The following is an 18,126-nucleotide window of genomic DNA, read 5'->3' on the forward strand; positions in this document are numbered from 1 at the left end:
AGCATGTTAATATAGTTGGGAGATATTCCTTCAATCCAGACCCTATGGCTGCCAAGTTTTAGAATGTTAAACATCGATGTACTTGTTTTAGCCGTAAACCTGGAACAGTTGTTAGTTTAACAAGATTTGAAAATCACTCTGATCAAAAGTTCCTAACCCCACAGTAGAAGTAAATAGAAGACTTTGCTCAATTTTCATAGGCCCTGTTCGTTTTGGATTTTAAGAAACGATTTTGAATCCAAAACTTATTATTTCATGCCACAATTTTGAGTCCAAGGACTTAATCGAATCTCAAACTCCAAAATGAACAGTGCCTTACCTGTTCATTCGCAGCTCATTCATCAAAGCCTGGTTCGTTTTAGATTTTGAAAATCAAATTAGAGTTCAAAACTGATTATTGGACTCAAAATTGAAATGTTAGTGATAACTTACTACACTTCTCCCTTGTCCACATGGATGGGTTGGTTGTGGAGTAGGAATATTTAAATACCTCTTCCACGAATAGCAGGGACATTGAGGAATATCCAGATAGGCATTTCAGAAATTAATTTGATAGGGAAAGGGGAGGGGAAAGTGGGTCCCCTCATATCAGGCCCTATTAGTATGAGGAAACAAGAAATGGAGAATGAGAATTGCCCAATACCTCTAGTTTTGAGAGAAGAGCACCCTCATTTAGCTAAATGTATTATTCATTCTTTCATATGAGGTGGCACTTCAATGAAAAACAGGGGCTGGAAAATTGCTTTTTGAGAAATTGCCTAGACAAAGTTATATTGACATTCCCTTATTTGAATAGCAGAAAGGCATTTCCTGACTAATGATAGTTGTGCCACCTGTTTTAACCATGGATGCCCCACTTTTCTAGTTAGCTAATAAAATGTTACAGTTCCCAAAAAAACCATGGACAACTAAACATTGAAGTGTTCAATGAAATATGAGGAGTGTCGTTATCAAAACATATTCGATACTTGATCTTTTAACTATCGGTTGATAATTAACAAAGCTTAAAAATTTATTGAACAGCCAGTCACCTGCATATTACAATATAGGTTTCAACACAGAAAACAATTACCCTCCAAGCATGGTTCTATCCATTTAAATTGCTGAAGATCCACCATTTCGGGTTTTTTAAGGCAAAAATTGAACTATAATGCAAACGACTCATTGCTACTGATGCATGTCCTAAGCACTAGTTATGGGTTTTTTAATCTGATAGCCAAGAACAACAATTCATGCATTCCGTTCGCCATAAGAAGTAAGCTCCCAAAAATCACAGTTTTTTATGCTCTAAACTGAAATGTTTTTTTCAAGAATAACTCTAAGCCGCTATAGGGCCTGACCCCGAAACTTCGGATTTTGTTGACATGATCTTACATACGGGCATGTTGTCATTTTTACTCAAAAGCTTCATTGATGGATGAACCTCGATATCACGCATAGAGACTCTATCTCCAATATCTAGATTGCTCAAGTCCACCTCGATTTTTGGAGGAATGTGTTCGGCCGGGCACAGGTATTTTAGACTTGTTCTTATCTGGTTCAGATATCCCCCTGTTTGAAAGAGAAGTGAACAGCCAATCAATTTGAAAGACTGGAAGCAGGAAGCAAGAACAATTTAATCAGAGGACCATCTAAACATGGCTGGATGAAAAAGGCAATATAATCATATGGAAAGCATTTACTATTGAACAGAAACAGAAAGTCATCATCAAGACATGACAACTGGTAGGCTTTAATGACAAGTCCTGATAGTTTGTCACCTAAAATAGCTATGGTTCTCCGAAAATGTCTTGATCAACATGAGTAGGTGTGCATGTTTAAGTGTGTGCTGATCAGTTCACAAAACAGAGCCCCGATTTCTCAATGTAATACCAAATGACAGACAGATCAATATGATGTGGATGGGGTGGTTTAGCCTTATCTATAGTAAAGAAATAGAAAATCGCAACCCTATTTTCTAAGATAATAAAGGGCATTCAGTATTTTGAATAGAATGATACTTAAATGGATTAAGTTTTTTTGTTTCCTGCTATTTAGTGGTAAAGAACTGCTATCTCCAGCTCCAAAATCTGTGTGTGTGTGGGTGGGTGGGTGTGCCCATTTTTTACTAAAACTAATAATATTCAGCTTCTTATGGTTATAACCATTGCACATCCAAGACAGTCTTTTCAAGGAATTAGAGTAGCATATGGTTGCCATAATCTGAAGGCATGACTTGATACAGCATTTTCAACTCATCTCATTTTCCAAGATCACGACTTGATATATCATTTTCAAGCCATCGCATCTTCCAAGCTTGCAAATACTCGATTTCCATCCATCACAAAGTTACTGCATTACATTACTGCAAGTTAGCAAACACTGAAGCTAGAAATCAGGTTCGATGTTTGTATTTTTTGAACCACATAACTTATTCAACTTACCATAAAAGTGAAAAGAAATGAAGATCGAGTCCCTTTTTTTCTTTTTTGAACAATAACAAAAATTTATAGAATGTGAAAAAAGATAATTGCAGCCAGGACCAAAAGAGCCAGCTGTTGTGGACGAAGAAGTGCATGCTTCTATAGCAAAGCCGGTTGTTTGAGTTCTGGGGTGGACCTATCTTATCTAACAGAGCGATAGGGCTCCGTAAAGTTGATCATGACGAATGTGACGATGAATTAGGTCAGCCGAATGATAGTGATCCGGAGCGGAGCCAGTAATCGGGTAAGGTTTTGACTAACACTGGATAGGAGGGTTAGATACCTTGGTGAGGATGTCGGAAATCTGATTCTCACTGGAGATGTCAAGAGTCCTTATGATGCTTGCCACCACACGCCTTTTGGAAAGAGCCGCAAAATCAAGTTCTCGTTTAGGTGAAAGAAGTATGACCGCTTTACCTTCCGAAACGAAGGGGACTAAACAGGAACAAGAGGGGTCCACCGAAGAATACCCTTCCTTTTGTTCGGAAGAAAAGGAGGATCCGGACCAACTAGATGAAACGGAAGAGATCCGAGTGAATGGAAAGGAAAAACTTAAAGATAAATTCGAACTTGCTCGATCTGTTCAATTGTGACTCTTGGTTATATTTCATCTCTTCAACAAGTTTAGTAATGAGCATAACGGCCCTATTGTTCCGATGGAGAGAGGAACCTATGATTAGCTTTTCGGGAAATTTCCAAACGAACAATTTCAACGAAATCATAATGGAGGCGGTCAATCAATATAGATTGATCCGGCATTTGATGCAAATCCAATATAGCACCTATGGGTACATAAGAAATGTATCAAATCGATTCTTTTTAATGAATAGATCCGATCGCAACTTCGAATATGTGTCTCGACATGAACAATTTGTTCCATAACTCTTCATGAAACACATCACAAAAAGATCTGCCTTCCCCCCAAAGGCTAGAAATTTCCCCATACTCAAGGAATCTATTTACAGCCTCCCTATGCATCTGCCAATGCTGGGGCAGGGAGGATAATATGTGATCATGAAGGTAACACCATTGCTCAATATAGTGTCTTCCTCCACACCCACAAGTTTCAAACCTGAATGGGCTTCTCTGCATGTGGGATTAAAGTCAATTGATGATCTGAACAGTGTGTAGGTTCAGATAGAGGGAAATTTGGAAGGAGTTATCAAGGCACTCACAGTGGTGCCAGCATTCCTTGGCAGACGGAGATGGCCTCGAGGGACTTTTTTTCAGTTCTCTCCTGGCATACCAGGTTGACGGGTTCCAGGAGAGTAAATATGACAGCAGATTCACTCATCACCACGGAAGCCGCCAGTAAACAGGATAGTTCCTGGTTTCATATGTGATGCTGGTGAAACGTGGGGAAGCTATGCCAAACTAGTGGATGCACATATCTCAGTCAATTAGACAACAAGTAAACTTTGAAAGAGGTTGACATAGGTCACTAAGTTCAGATTTCTGCACTAGGACGATCCTGTAGATGAATGGAAAGAAAGGCCTTGTTTGGATTGCAGGAATTTTCTGGAAAAGTTTGGAAAGGGAAAAAAAAACTAAAATTTCTTACCTTTTTAACACACAAAAAAACATAACTTGAACCAACCTATTCAATTTTTTACTTAGAGGCGCCTTCAATTTAAGATGATGTCGCTCTAAATTAATTGTAAGGGATTTGCTAGCGTTCATCGCAGAAGGCATTTCGCGGATGGCCTGTTGCATGTGAGAGCAGACACCTCATGAATGAAGAGAAATTCTGCTGAAAAGTGAGCCTGTGTGGCTGCTCTCACATGCAACAGGCCATCCGCGAAATTCTTCTACGATGGACACTAGCAAATCCCTAATTATAATCATATTATTTCCCTCTAAATTGAGGGGAAAAACCTCCCTAGAAAAAATTTTCCATGAGAAATGTTTTTCTTGCAATCCAAACAGGGTCTAAATGAACTAAGAGTTCTCCCAATTCCAATAAAGTGGATTTTCTTTTTTCAAATTGAAATGCTAGTTACAACAGCTCTTGGAATGTAGCAAATTTGGACAGACAACTCTGTCAAATTAAATGTGGCTGTTGATTGTTCATCAATTCTGTTTCTTTCCAAGTTTCTCTCGAGTGGGAGGACGTTTAGATGGTGTTCTAGTACAAGGTTCAACACTAGTCATGCATTCAACACATCCCGAATGCATAGAGCAGAATTCTGCTTGTGTATACACTGGTTCTTGGTTCCACCAAGCATAGCTAAGGAGGTTTAACAAAGGAATAAAAGAATTATAAAGAAAATAAACACAAAGAATTCTAACATAGCATCATCCTCAATGAATACATGTTTCCCATGAAGCTACGTGAACTGAACTAAGGAGAGCATGCAGGTTTAACAGAGAAATGAAAACACATGGATTAGATCAAGACTCTGAGACAGCTTTCTAATTACAGATTCAAGGTTGCTCATTTACATCCAGTCACAAACTCTCTGAAAATGATTCAAAAGGCAAGCACGCATAGTAGTATTCCAGCAATTTTAAACAACAGTCCATCACTTCAGATTCAGATCATGAAAACCAGGAGACAGATCAGAGCCGGGACAGTTGTTCCAAAATGCATAGCTCTAGAAGGAATTTCACTACAGATGGCTTTCGGAATTGGTTTGCACGATCAGCTCTGGATTGAAATGTTTTATTTCCAGATCAGAACATACAAGCTCAATGGATCTACCAGATCATACTGTGAGCAATCCTAATTGGAATTCGTGTTTTCTTGCTTTCAACTTAATTCAAAATGACCTTTGTTTACTGGAAATACCAAAATCAGATAGGATTCTACTTCCAGAGCAGCAGATACTTGAGTTTTTAAGCTAGAAACTTTGAGAATTCCCAGCTCCAGCTCCCATAGCTTGCACGAACCAGTGAAGGTCGTAAGTTTCTGCTTCTCCTGATAATTCAATGGAATGGAATGATAATAACTTTGGCAAGGGGATGCCGAGGTTAAAGAGGCTTGTTCGTCCTTGATTCACAAGGAGATGTAAATTGGATTTGAACAGAAAGCTGAAGAAACTCAGCTTGCACTCCTCAATTCCCACAAAATAGCAACAAGAAACTTCTACTCCCAAGCAAGGAGAAATTCTCCCTTGCAAAACCTTCAAATCGAAAAATGATCTAAAACTGACTACAAATTGACATTGATGCTTTATATAGTAGCCCGTTACAAAATCAATTTCCTAAACTACCCTTAATAGGACTAACATGGACTTTGGGAAATTAGGAAATTAAACAAGATACTACATGACAAATGACCAAATCAAAGAAACCCTACCCTAGAGGAGGAATCAATGGCAGATGTAAAAAATCCACAGGGATGATCCTGCATCAAAATGGTCCCAATTTTTGCTTGAATATGTAAAATACGATATTCTTCGTGTATGTGCCGATAGGCTTCTTTCTGAGTGGGGTTTTCCTTTTTTGTACCAAAAAAACAACCTAACCATCTGCCACCACATTACAGAAAGGGCAGAGATTGCCCCACACTAAAGGAATTTCTATTTACAGCTTCCCTTGCTAAGCATCTGCCACCACATTGGCTCACCTCAAGAAGCTTGGAAATGGAAAATCTCCCCCTTTATAAAGTTCAAGCAAGTCGTTCACAATATGGGCTAGCCACTGCAGTCCAAGACTCCAAAGAAGATCTAAGCAATCATATTAATGGGATCCCCTTCTACCCACAATCTTTCCCAAACTCCTTAAGAAAAAAATATTAAAATCTAACCAGAACATGCTTTTAAAGAAGTTTCTTCACCATTCCCCAAAATATACCTCCCACTCTAATATTAGGAACGAATTGCCCATTGAACTAATGTCCAAGAGGAGTTAAATCACATAAAGTGGTGGTGGTTGTGGTGTTGTTCGGGGGAGGAGGGTCGTCCAACTCTCACTTTTCCTCTCTTTGGCTATCCAGCTAGAAATTATCTCCTTCCACTTTCTCAATGTTTGAGACTTTGTAGATCAACCTAGTGGTCACAGGTTATGTCCTAGCTTACCTACCAAAAAATTTATATATATATATATATATATATATATATATATGAGGAAAAAGATTATACGGTTGAGCGTACGCTGGCTTGGTGCGGAAGAGAGAGAAAATAAAAGGATTTCACACGCAATAGTCGCTGGTCTGAAAAAAAAATATATTAAAAGCCAAAACCCACCTCATTCTCTCCGCAGAAGCTTTTCTTGAGTGAAAAATAAAAATAAAAAACCCATACCTTCGTTCCTCTAGAGTTCTTGAGGTGGTGCCGCCTCCTCCTTCTCCGCCGCGGCCGCCTCATCTTCCACGAGAGAAGAAAAACAGAAAAAAAAACCCAAAACTCCACAGAAGCGCGTGGTTTGAAGAAAAACAAAAAACCAAAACCCAAAGAGGTGGTGCCGCCTCCTCCTTCCCATTTCCGCCGCCGCCTCCTTCTCCGGGCGCCGCCTCCTCCTTCTCACAGGTATGGGTTTTTTATTTTTTTTGCCTTCGTCGAACCAAAAATGGAAAAAAAAAAAACCCAAAACCCATCTCCCATCTTCGTTTTTGCACAGAAGCTTGGGTTTTGGGTTTTTTTTTTTCTTTTTGCACAGTCTCAATTGACAAGGGACTGATGACTGCCAAAAACCATCTGCTTGATTATGGGACCGTTCAGGCATTGTGCCCAATATTGATGGGCCAAAGACCAAAGTACAAAGACTGCATTGCAGGTAGCCCCTTCACGACTCCGAAATTTAACCCGCACAAGGGTCCATTGTACTGCTATGTTTGTCCAAACATCCATCTGCTAAACAGTTCCAATCAACAGACATAAGCTCATCCTAATGTGGAGACTTGGGCCACCTAACTGTGTGGAGACTTGGGCCACCTAACTGTGTGGAGACTTGGGCCACCTAACTGTCTCTCAAAGTTAAATCTTACATGTTTATGCGCTCTTGCTATTCAAGAGCATAACTTCATTATCATGGAAGTGTAATCTCATTCATGACAGCCTATTGTCAAAGAATATTTGGTACAACATTGTTATGTATGCAGCATGAAAAATGTTTAGTACTTGTTTTGTGATAACACTAACTCTTTTGTTATGCTCTCTTAGCCATATCCTGCACCTGAGATGATGAGAGTAATCACTCATCAGTTTCCAGTTTTCTACCCTCCAATGTCACATATATCCTATATCCATGTTCAAATACAACATGATGAAAGCTACTACATAAGAGTTTCACATTCTTTGCACTTCATCTACTTTTACAGGTAAGCCAATATACAGGGCGGATTCACTTGTATGGAGAAGGCAATGGCTTTGTTGGGTTTGATGCTTGAAAGGGGATTTCGGCCGCATTTAGCAACTTCGAATGATGACGTTCTTGTATTGAGAAAAAGGGTTGCAAGGATGGGGCAGAGACAAAATTTTGGTCTAGAGAGGAACAAACAGATGATCTGATACACAATTCTCTTTCGTGCATTTGCTTAAACCTTGAACAAAATTGGTGAAGTTGTTGGTGTATGCATCTCTCTATGGCAGTTGTGTCTCAAAAAGTTCTTGATTTTTTGTACCTTGGCAGCAATTATCCATCTCCGTCCTGTTAGATGATCTCTCATTTCTAAGATACTCAAGTTTTCCTTTGGCTGTGAGTAACACATTTGGACCAAGCGATGTAGTTACTCCAATCTAGACAAAGGGAGGTCATATGAAGATTATAAAATTCAGTGGGGTAGACAAATACTTGCTGGGTAGAACTGTTATGTATGCAGCATGAAAAATGTTTAGTACGTGTTTTGTGATAACACTAACTGTTTTGTTATGCTCTCTTGTAATCTCAGATAAGTGAATTGTTGTGGCTTGAGATCCATTCAGCTATGCATATTCATGAAGTTGTGCTGCTTTTTTTTTTCTTTTTTTGGGGTGAGGGTCTGATGTTAATATGTATAGTTGAGACACTGGCTCTGTGTTCTTTTATCAAATCATTATTGAAAGAAACAACCGCAGAAACTGCTGTTTTGGATGCTGAGACAATTCTCTCGCTGCTGTTTTGAATTAATCCAGCAAAATATTTCAGATTGCTGTGGTTTGTTGATAACTTTTCTGCACCATTTGCTAATAATGCTAGTTCTGATCCCCTTGGGCTACACCAATTGCATTTCAACTCTATGGCTGTCAACAATTGTAAGGATGCAGTAGTGTTGGTGAAACAGAAGCAAAGTGATGGATTGCCATATTTATTAGGAAAGAAAACAACATAAAAAAAATCCCCTTTTCACTCTCTTGTACACAATGCCCCCATATTTAAGATCACATTCATTGATCCTTCTCAGCAGCCCTATTGGGCTTTTTAGTTGAGAATGAAAAAAAAATGGAGAATGAGCCGACCCATTCTGCCCATTTCTCTGATTTCCAACTCTCTAGGATTTGCATTGAATTCTCAAATCAAAATGGAGTCTCTCCAATTGGTTTTTCCACCCATTTCACCCGCTCAGAAGTTCAAAGATTGATATGCCTTCAAGAACATGGTCCAAGAAACAAAATCAGTAGCAGAAGAAAAAAACCTAACAGCAGGCTTCTCTCCTTTGAGGAAGCCATTATTTAGTTTCTCTGAGCTGCAAAAGAAAAAAACACGCAATGCATTCATAAGCAATATAAAACCTAACAGCAGGCTTAGGTAATAAACCCACACAAAATCAGTAGCAGAAAACCCTAAATCAGTGAAAAAAAAAGGAGTAAAACCTTCATTTTGATGGTCCAGTGTCATGCTAAACGAAGGCTAAACGGGAGAAGACTACTTGCCCAATATCCTAGTCATCAGTCCCTTGTCAATTGAGGGGTAACCTTTACTACTAAATTTTTTTTAAACAGATGGTTTTTTACAGTAAAGTTGTAGGATTTATGCCACTTTTTTTTTCAAATTTCTCTCTCTTCTCTATCCCTATGCTCTACAAGGAGACTACTATCCACACTTGACAACCAAGCACACCACACAGGCTTACTATTATTCTACTACCCCAAATCCAGAGAAAATATTTCGTGGAAAAATAAAATTTCAGACATAGTATGTTTGCAATTTTTTTAGAAATAGGAAAGAAAAAATGATTTCGCATAAAAAATTAACTGGAAATAAGTTTACTAGATGCAGGAAATTTTATTTTCTTGAAAAAAGTTTCCACACACAAAAAGAAAAAAAAAAACCCAAAACCCAAGCTTCTGTGCAAAAACGAAGATGGGAGATGGGTTTTGGGTTTTTTTTTTTCCATTTTTGGTTCGACGAAGGCAAAAAAAATAAAAAACCCATACCTGTGAGAAGGAGGAGGCGGCGCCCGGAGAAGGAGGCGGCGGCGGAAATGGGAAGGAGGAGGCGGCACCACCTCTTTGGGTTTTGGTTTTTTGTTTTTCTTCAAACCACGCGCTTCTGTGGAGTTTTGGGTTTTTTTTTCTGTTTTTCTTCTCTCGTGGAAGATGAGGCGGCCGCGGCGGAGAAGGAGGAGGCGGCACCACCTCAAGAACTCTAGAGGAACGAAGGTATGGGTTTTTTATTTTTATTTTTCACTCAAGAAAAGCTTCTGCGGAGAGAATGAGGTGGGTTTTGGCTTTTAATATATTTTTTTTTCAGACCAGCGACTATTGCGTGTGAAATCCTTTTATTTTCTCTCTCTTCCGCACCAAGCCAGCGTACGCTCAACCGTATAATCTTTTTCCTCTATATATATATATATATATATATATATATATATATATATATATATATATATGGGAAAACGTTTTCTGCGCGATACCTCAGATAAGTTATTTGAGCAAGAGCTCAAAAAAACATATGGGCCCACATTGTTTGGATGATCCAAAGCATTCATTTGGATAGTCCAAAGATAGATAGAGTGTGCAAAAAAAAATCTGCTCCACAGGATTATCCTAACCCTTTGATTTTTGGAGGTAAATCTGCTCCATAGGATTATCCTAACCCTTTGATTTGTGGAGGTTAAAGTGGATGGGTATAAACCTACACAAATCTGTCCATTTTTAACCTCCAAAAATCAAAGTGTTAGCATGATCCTATGGAGCTGATTTTTTGGGCACACCCTATCTATGTAAGGGCCTATCAAATGAATGCTTTGGATCATCCAAACAATGTGGGCCCACATGATTTTTTGAGCTCTTGCTCAGATAACTTATCTGAGGTATCGCGCAGAAAACGTTTCCCACATATATATATATATATATATATATATATATATATATATATATATATAGAGAGAGAGAGAGAGAGAGGAAAAGGATTATACGGTTGAGCGTAAGCAGCAATGGTGCGGTAGAGTATTAAATTTGGCTTGGTCGCGCGTGGTTTGAAGAAAAACAAAATATAAAACCCAAAACCCATCTTCCTCGACAGAAGAAAAACAAAAACAAAAAAACCCAAAACTCCACAGAAGCTTTTCTAAAACCCAAAACCACTCGAGGTGGTGCCGCCTCCTTCCCATTTCCGCCGCCGCCTCCTCCTTCTCCGGGCGCCACCGAAGCAAAAACAAAAAAAAAAACCCAAAATCCATCTTCGTTCCTCGACAGAAGAAGTTTTGGTGCCGCCTCCTTCCCATTTCCGCCGCCGCCTCCTCCTTCTCCGGGCGCCACCTCCTTCTACGAAGGGCGCCACCTCACAGGTATGTTATTTCTTTTTCTTTTTTAAGAAGAAGAAAAACCCAAAACCCGTACGGGTGTGAGGTCCCTCCCTCCCTCCCTATCTCGACAGAAGCTTGCGATTGGGTTCTCCTTGACATCCCTCCCTCCCTATCTCAACAGAAGCTTGCGATTGGGTTCTCCTTGACATCCCTCCCTCCCTACCTCGACAGAAGCTTGCGATTGGGTTTTCCTCGACATCTGTCGCTCTCTCTCCCTCAACATACGTGCCTTTTGGGTTGTCCTCGACAGAAAAAACCCAAAAAGGCTCTCCGATGAAGCTCTCTCTCCCTCTCTCGACAGGTATGTGTTTCATTTTTTTTTTTATTTGGGTTTAGTTCTATTCTAGGGAGAAAAAACCCAAAAAACCCAAAAAGCTCTGTAATTTTGGGTTTAGTTCTATTGTAGGGTTTTATTTTTATTTTTTCTACGGTTTTTGTATTCTGTTTCTTTGTGGATGTAGGTCTGTAATTTTTTACACCATATTGAAAACCTGTTTCATTTGTTTCTTTTGTGATCTAAGGTTTCTTTTTTGTGTTTTTTTTTAGGTTTCTTTTGCGAAGCGAAGCTCACGCCTTCTACTCGTGGTCTTCTCCACAGAGGTACGTTTGTTCTTCTTCTTACTCATTTTCTTTTGATGTGCTTCAATTAGTTCTTCTTAATAATTTCTTATCGAATGAAGAAAAAAAAAACCCCTAAAACAGTAACAAGATGGGTTTCTTTGTGTGGATTGAGTACATGGATTTAGGGTTTTCTTTAACTGAAAAAAACCCTCAAAAGAGACCATAAAAAATGTTGGTTTTCTTCCACTTTTTCTTCACTGATTTATGGTTTTCTGCCATTGATTTTGTGTGGATTGAAGACTTGGATTTAGGGTTTTCATGACACCATATTTATCAATTTTTGAAACTGTTTTGGGTTTTTCAAAGATTCTTGTATGGATTTATGGATTTAGGGTTCTTCCAACTGATTTCTTAAATCATGACATGGATTGAGGGTTTCTTAAATCTAAGGTTTGAAGTTGCTATCTTTGATGTATCTTTGATTAATTTTCATGTTGTTTGACGGATATATTTATCAAATTTCCGTTTGCAATCTGTGGAAGAAAAACAAAAACCCTAGATTAGGTATAATCACAGAAATCGTAGAGGGCATTAAACCCAAATCAGTAAGGTTTTTTGTTTTCTTCATTCCACATAAACCGTAGAAGCGAAAAAATAAACCCTATATGGCATCAAACGAAACCCTAGAAAAAAAAATAAACCCTTTGCAATCTGTGGAAGAAAAAAAAAACCCTAGATTAGGTATAATCCAAAAAAAAGAAGGAAAAACATACCTGTGAGGTGTAGGAACGTGGCGCCCTTCGTAGAAGGAGGTGGCGCCCGGAGAAGGAGGCGGCGGCGGCGGCCCGTAGAAGGAGCGGCAAAATCGCACCTCACACCCGTACGGGTTTTGGGTTTTTCTTCTTCTTAAAAAAGAAAAAGAAATAACATACCTGTGAGGTGGTGCCCTTCGTAGAAGGAGGTGGCGCCCGGAGAAGGAGGAGGCGGCGGCAGAAATGGGAAGGAGGCAGCACCAAAACTTCTTCTGTCAAGGAACGAAGATGGATTTTGGGTTTTTTTTTGTTTTTGCTTCGGTGGCGCCGGGAGAAGGAGGAGGCGGCGGCGGAAATGGGAAGGAGGCGGCACCACCTCGAGTGGTTTTGGGTTTTAGAAAAGCTTCTGTGGAGTTTTGGGTTTTTTTTTTGTTTTTCTTTTGTCGAGGAAGATGGGTTTTGGGTTTTTGTTTTTGTTTTTCTTCAAACCACGCGCGACCAAGCCAAATTTAATACTCTACCGCACCATTGCTGCGTACGCTCAACCGTTAATCCTTTTCCTCATATATATATGAGAGAACATTTCCTACACACTTGTGTAAGTAAGTTACCTACACACTAGCTTAAAATACATAGATGGCCCACATTGTTTGGGTGATCCAAACCATTCATTTGAATGGTCCTCACATAGTTAGGGTGTCCACAAAAAATCAGATCCATAGGATCATCCCAACCATTCAAACTATGGAGGCAAAAAATGGACTAATTTGTGAAGGTTTATACGTCCATTTTACCTCCACAAATCGTAGGGTTGGGATGATCCTATGGATCTGATTTTTCGTGGACACCCTATCTCTGTGAGGACCATTCAAATGAATGGTTTGGATCACCCAAACAATGTGGGCCCCCTATGTATTTTAAGCTAGTGTGTAGGTAACTTACCTACACAGTGTGTAGGAAATGTTTTCTCTCTCTCTCTCTCTATATATATATATATATATATATATATATATATATATATGAGCAAAGTCACGCACACCAAAAAAATGGTGCGCTCAAGTCGTTATAACGCCTCCCATTGGTTCCTGTATATGGGACCCAAACATTTAAACCAATGGGAGGCGTCATAACGACTCAAGGGCACCATTTTTTTGGTGCGCTCAACACTTTTCTATATATATATATATATATATATATATATATATATATATATATATATATATATATATATATATATATATCTCCAGCCTCGAACATGCTTTTAAAGAACTTCTTCGTCATTCCTCAAAATACACCTCCGACTCAAGAAAAACAAAATTGCCGAAATCGCTCTGTGTGTGTGTGTGTGTGGGGGGGGGGGGGGGGGGGGGTGTTCTCGCTTTGGCTATCCAGCTAAAAAATAACTCAAAATCTCGGTATAATTGATAATGAAGAAATTCAAATTATACAATACTTCAAGTGCATGAGACAATTAAGAATGTTAATAAAAAAAGGACAATATCGATCGACCTAAAAGCCAATTTGAAGCATTCTGGGAGCCTCTTACAGTCTTACCTCAAAGGCAGAAAGAAGAAACAACACCAGGCCTAAAACTTCATCATGAACCACTATCGCGATAACAAAATTCCATGATTGGCTTGTCCACTTCTAGACCTTTCAGAAAGATGCCAGGTCCAGGGAAACTCCCAAACAAACAAGACTCTAATAAACGTCTTCTATCCTTCAATATATTGTTCCCCGCCAATACCACCTCTTTGTCATGTATCTCTCCACTCAACAGCTTCACCTTGTTGGGCAAGAACCCAAGCTATTCACATTTCCATACTCTCGATCACAAACCAGACTTGAAGGAGCTGATAACCAGTCTGCAAGAGAGAGGAGGCCGGGTCGCCTTGTGAGGGTAGAATAGAGTTGGGCTAAGTTCGTCCGGGCGCCAATCGTTATGGTAACTGTCTATTTCATCCCAAAGATCCTTCGGGTAGGCTAATGGGGGTCGAATGCGGGAAACTACAGCGAGGTCTCACTTAGCTATTATCATATAGAAAGATAGGTGGCTCAGTCCGGGTGGAGCGCTGTAGTCTTTGATGTGATACGGTCGATACGCCTCTAAGAATTTGTTGTGAAACAGTCCGCCTGCGGGGTTCGATGCTGGATCAGAGTGTAATTGATTCGGATCCAGGTGCCTTCGAGCCCCACACCGTTGGGACACCGGTTAATGATGGCCGTGGACCGCTACACTCGGGCCAAAGCTTGATCTGCGAGTAGGTGGGTAAGGAAGCGCGCTCTACCCAATACAAGAAAGAAAGAAAGCATTGGCCCGATTCGGTCAAGTCTTTACGCTTAATATAGGTAGGGGGGGGGGGGCGCTCCACTTGCCTTTACTCAATAGGGCCTATGAGATAGAATTTCTTATTGCCCCCTTCAAGCCTCTGTCTCTACTACTCTTACACAATCTTTTCAACTCTAATAACCATGATGCATTGATGCCTACCTTGTAAGATGATCTATACATAACAACCATCAAATAACGATGGCAAGTCAATCGCCACTTGGCACCATGACAATATCAATCATGCCCCAAAATAGAAGACCCACTCACTTAGTCATATACTACAGAAAATTTCAATTGATCAATGGGATTTCTATCTTAGTAGCACAAATTGTCTCATTTTTTTTATGAAGTCAAAATTTATGAAAGAAAACAGAAATGCAAATATAAATGTAACCTACCATAACCTAGAAAAAATTACACACTTTGTATGCAGTGAGGCAAGAAGGTGACAACAAGACAAGTATCCAATATTATGGCACAATTTTTTTATTTTTTTTTTGAAAGATAAATATTATGGCCCATCACTCTATGCAATGAGGTACCATACTAGTAAAATTATCTCATGAGGTTATCTGCACATAGAATGCCCTGCCTGGCCAGGAAATAACAATAAAAATTAGTTAGAGAAAATTATCCATTGATAATGTCATTTTGGGATTTCCTGTTCCAACATTATGTTGCAACTTGAGTGTAGCTGTACTATATAGAATATACCTGCCAAGGTCCCCCTCTGATTATTGTAGTAAGTTTGGAGGAAACTAAAAGGACAATTGGAACAAAAACTATACCATGTTATGGTAAGAGACTATGAGCTAACAAGTTTGAACTTTCAAAACCTCAATCCATGAAATTAATGATCTCATTCTACCAACTAAAATGCAAAAAACATGACTCGATAATCATAACATGGTTCTTCAAGCACATTCCAAGTATACCCATTTAAAGCAACTAAAATTCGAGTTCATCAATGCAGCCACTAACAACAAATAAAAAAAAACAGCAAACATATAGAAAACTTAAATGCCCAAACAATGCCAAGGGAAAAACCTAGAAAAATTTAAAGAATAGATAAAAGTACAGGAAACGAACCTTTCTTGAGGCCACGGCAGAGATCTTCCCCTTTGAAGATGACTGGCACGTCAACGTTCAATTCCGAATTGTCATCCGCCCACACGAAAACCAGGTTGAGGACTTGCCCTGTCTCAAGATTCCGATGAACCTGTATCAAAAAACCCACATCAAAAAATGAAACAAAAAAACATAAAAGAAGACGAAGAATACAAAGACCCACATAAAAATCAAACAATCAAACAAAATGATAAAAGAAGAAGAAGAAGATTATGTCCCACATCAAAAATTAAACAAAAAAAATAAAAGAAGAAAAATAAGATGACCCACATAAAAAATCAAACAAAAACAAAAAAAGGGACAAAAATAAAATGACCCACATAAAAAATCAAAAAAAAAGGGGGTATAAAAACAAATTGACCCACATAAAAAAAAAATCAAACAAAAACACTAGTGGGCCGATTGGATACAAGGATTTTATAATCCAGGAAGGTAAAATCCTGAACTTTACAACCTAAAACATTGATTTTTTTATTTTTTTTTATCTGAATTTTGTAAGATAAAACCTGGATTGTACATATTTAGGATTATAAAATCCATGTATCCAAATGGGCATTAAAAGAGGAAGAAGAAAAAGAACCTTGATGGGAAGAATTCGGCCGGATTCAAGGAGGCAAGAGGAGCCGGAGCCAGCGCGAATCTGGAGATGGAAAGTGGTGGAGCAAAAATAGGGAAGTTGTATGGTTTTGAGGAGGGAGTTTATCTGTTTTCTCTCTGTGGTGATAATGTGCTTTCTGGAGATGGGTCGGGTGCCATGGCCCTTGTTGTCTTCTTCTTCTTCCCCTTGGGTGAATACAATGGCTGGGATTCTCCCTTGGGCTCTCTCCCTAGCAGCCAATCTGCTTCCAGTGAACTCCCTTGGCACGGCTTGAATGGTATGGTAGTGACAGGATGAGCGTTTTACCGCCGCTCTCAGACTCTCTCTGCTCCATTTCAACATCTTCTCTCTCTCTCTCTCTCTCTCTCTCTCTCTCTCTCTCTACTAAAAGAGAAATATAGTGTGTGTCAAGGTTTTGGGGTTCTGGGATTTAGGGGAAGTTTGTGGGCAGTGGGCCTTTATTATCCCATGTAGGAGTTGGGGTTGATTGCAAAATGAGGTCTGGCCCATGAAAAGCCCAAATACGAGGACCCGGCCTATATCCTCTTTCTAATGGACATGCCCTTACCTTGTCATTTGTTTGGCTGTTGATCTAGTGAAGTGCTCCAGGTAACACGAGAGTCCAGGGCCTATGTATATTGTCCTAGCCTATTGCCTTTGATCCCACCCTTGGATGATTCTTGACCTTTGATCAAGTATGATGAAAAGACATTCTAAATATTTCTTGGGCGATGATATTTTCACTCCCTACGCACACGCTCCCCTTATAACGTGATATGACGTGCATCTCCCTATTTCTTTATACCTGATTTTTGTAAAGCTACTCGGTCTAAAATGCTCCTCTGGCGCACTCGGTCAATGCAGACGTGTGTGCATGTGTGGAGCGTGTATGCGGGCGTGCCAGTCTCTCTCGGGGCAAGAAATAAAAAACTCAATTTGAAGGGGTTCGAAGACCGAAAATGTTTCCATCGTATGAGATTGGATTTTAGGCAATAAAGAACAAGAGGGGAACAACAATTCTTCTTTTGGCTCCTCTACCTTTGCACAGATGGAAAAGACTTTTTACGTGCAAGACACGACGCTAATTCGTAGTGATGTCGACACACGTAGAATGTGACAGACGTCGATACGTGCAGAACGTGAACGATTCTCAGGGTTGCCAAACTGTCCAACTCAGGCTAAACAATAACGGCACAAATGAAATGCTAGTGCAAGGTACAAGTGAATTAAAGAGATGGACTCACCTGAGAAGATGATTCACTCCTTTCTTAATCCGGGTATAGCTATGAAAAGTAAAAGGTATAGGTGCTAGAAAGTAAAGATAAAATGTTAATGCATGTTTGAATTTGGTTTTGGGACCTTTTCCTTAGAGACAAACGTTTCCTCGTATAGTTTTATTCAGGTAACCGTTCCTCACTACCCCATGTTCTTCTTGGAGGGAAACTTTTCGGTAACTACCTAAATTGGGCTCCTCTATTCTCATGTCCCCAATTGTCCGTGTGGTTATCATCCACCTTCCCACAATTGGCAACAGTTGTGCCACATCCTTGAATCAGCTCAACCAAATAGTGTCTTAATAAGGCGATCTCATTTGACCAATTGGCTCCGTGAGATAAACGTGCTGA

At 39.5% G+C, this 18,126-nt stretch overlaps 1 protein-coding gene and 2 long non-coding RNA genes across 3 annotated transcripts; 1 reads left to right on the plus strand and 2 right to left on the minus strand.

The window, feature by feature from the left end:
* Positions 1-987: 987 nt before the first annotated feature.
* On the minus strand, positions 988-16,922 carry LOC143875838 (Ribosomal protein L25/Gln-tRNA synthetase, anti-codon-binding domain-containing protein). Its single transcript, XM_077377429.1, has 3 exons — positions 16,484-16,922; positions 15,865-15,994; positions 988-1,551 (listed from the first exon to the last, which is right to left on the minus strand). Exons 1-3 carry the CDS (start codon positions 16,841-16,843, stop codon positions 1,319-1,321), a joined length of 723 nt encoding a protein of 240 aa, XP_077233544.1. The 5' UTR covers positions 16,844-16,922; the 3' UTR covers positions 988-1,318.
* Positions 6,502-8,477, plus strand: LOC143876291 (uncharacterized). Its single transcript, XR_013250347.1, has 2 exons — positions 6,502-6,931; positions 7,723-8,477. It is a non-coding gene; the product is annotated as an uncharacterized LOC143876291 (long non-coding RNA).
* LOC143876292 (uncharacterized) lies at positions 8,660-10,152 on the minus strand. Its single transcript, XR_013250348.1, has 2 exons — positions 9,758-10,152; positions 8,660-9,066 (listed from the first exon to the last, which is right to left on the minus strand). It is a non-coding gene; the product is annotated as an uncharacterized LOC143876292 (long non-coding RNA).
* Positions 16,923-18,126: the final 1,204 nt, after the last annotated feature.

This window comes from Tasmannia lanceolata, unplaced genomic scaffold (assembly GCF_043159265.1).
Source record: "Tasmannia lanceolata isolate RefF3 unplaced genomic scaffold, GAP_Taslan_0.1 ptg000004l, whole genome shotgun sequence".
NCBI classification, from domain to species: Eukaryota; Viridiplantae; Streptophyta; class Magnoliopsida; order Canellales; family Winteraceae; genus Tasmannia; species Tasmannia lanceolata.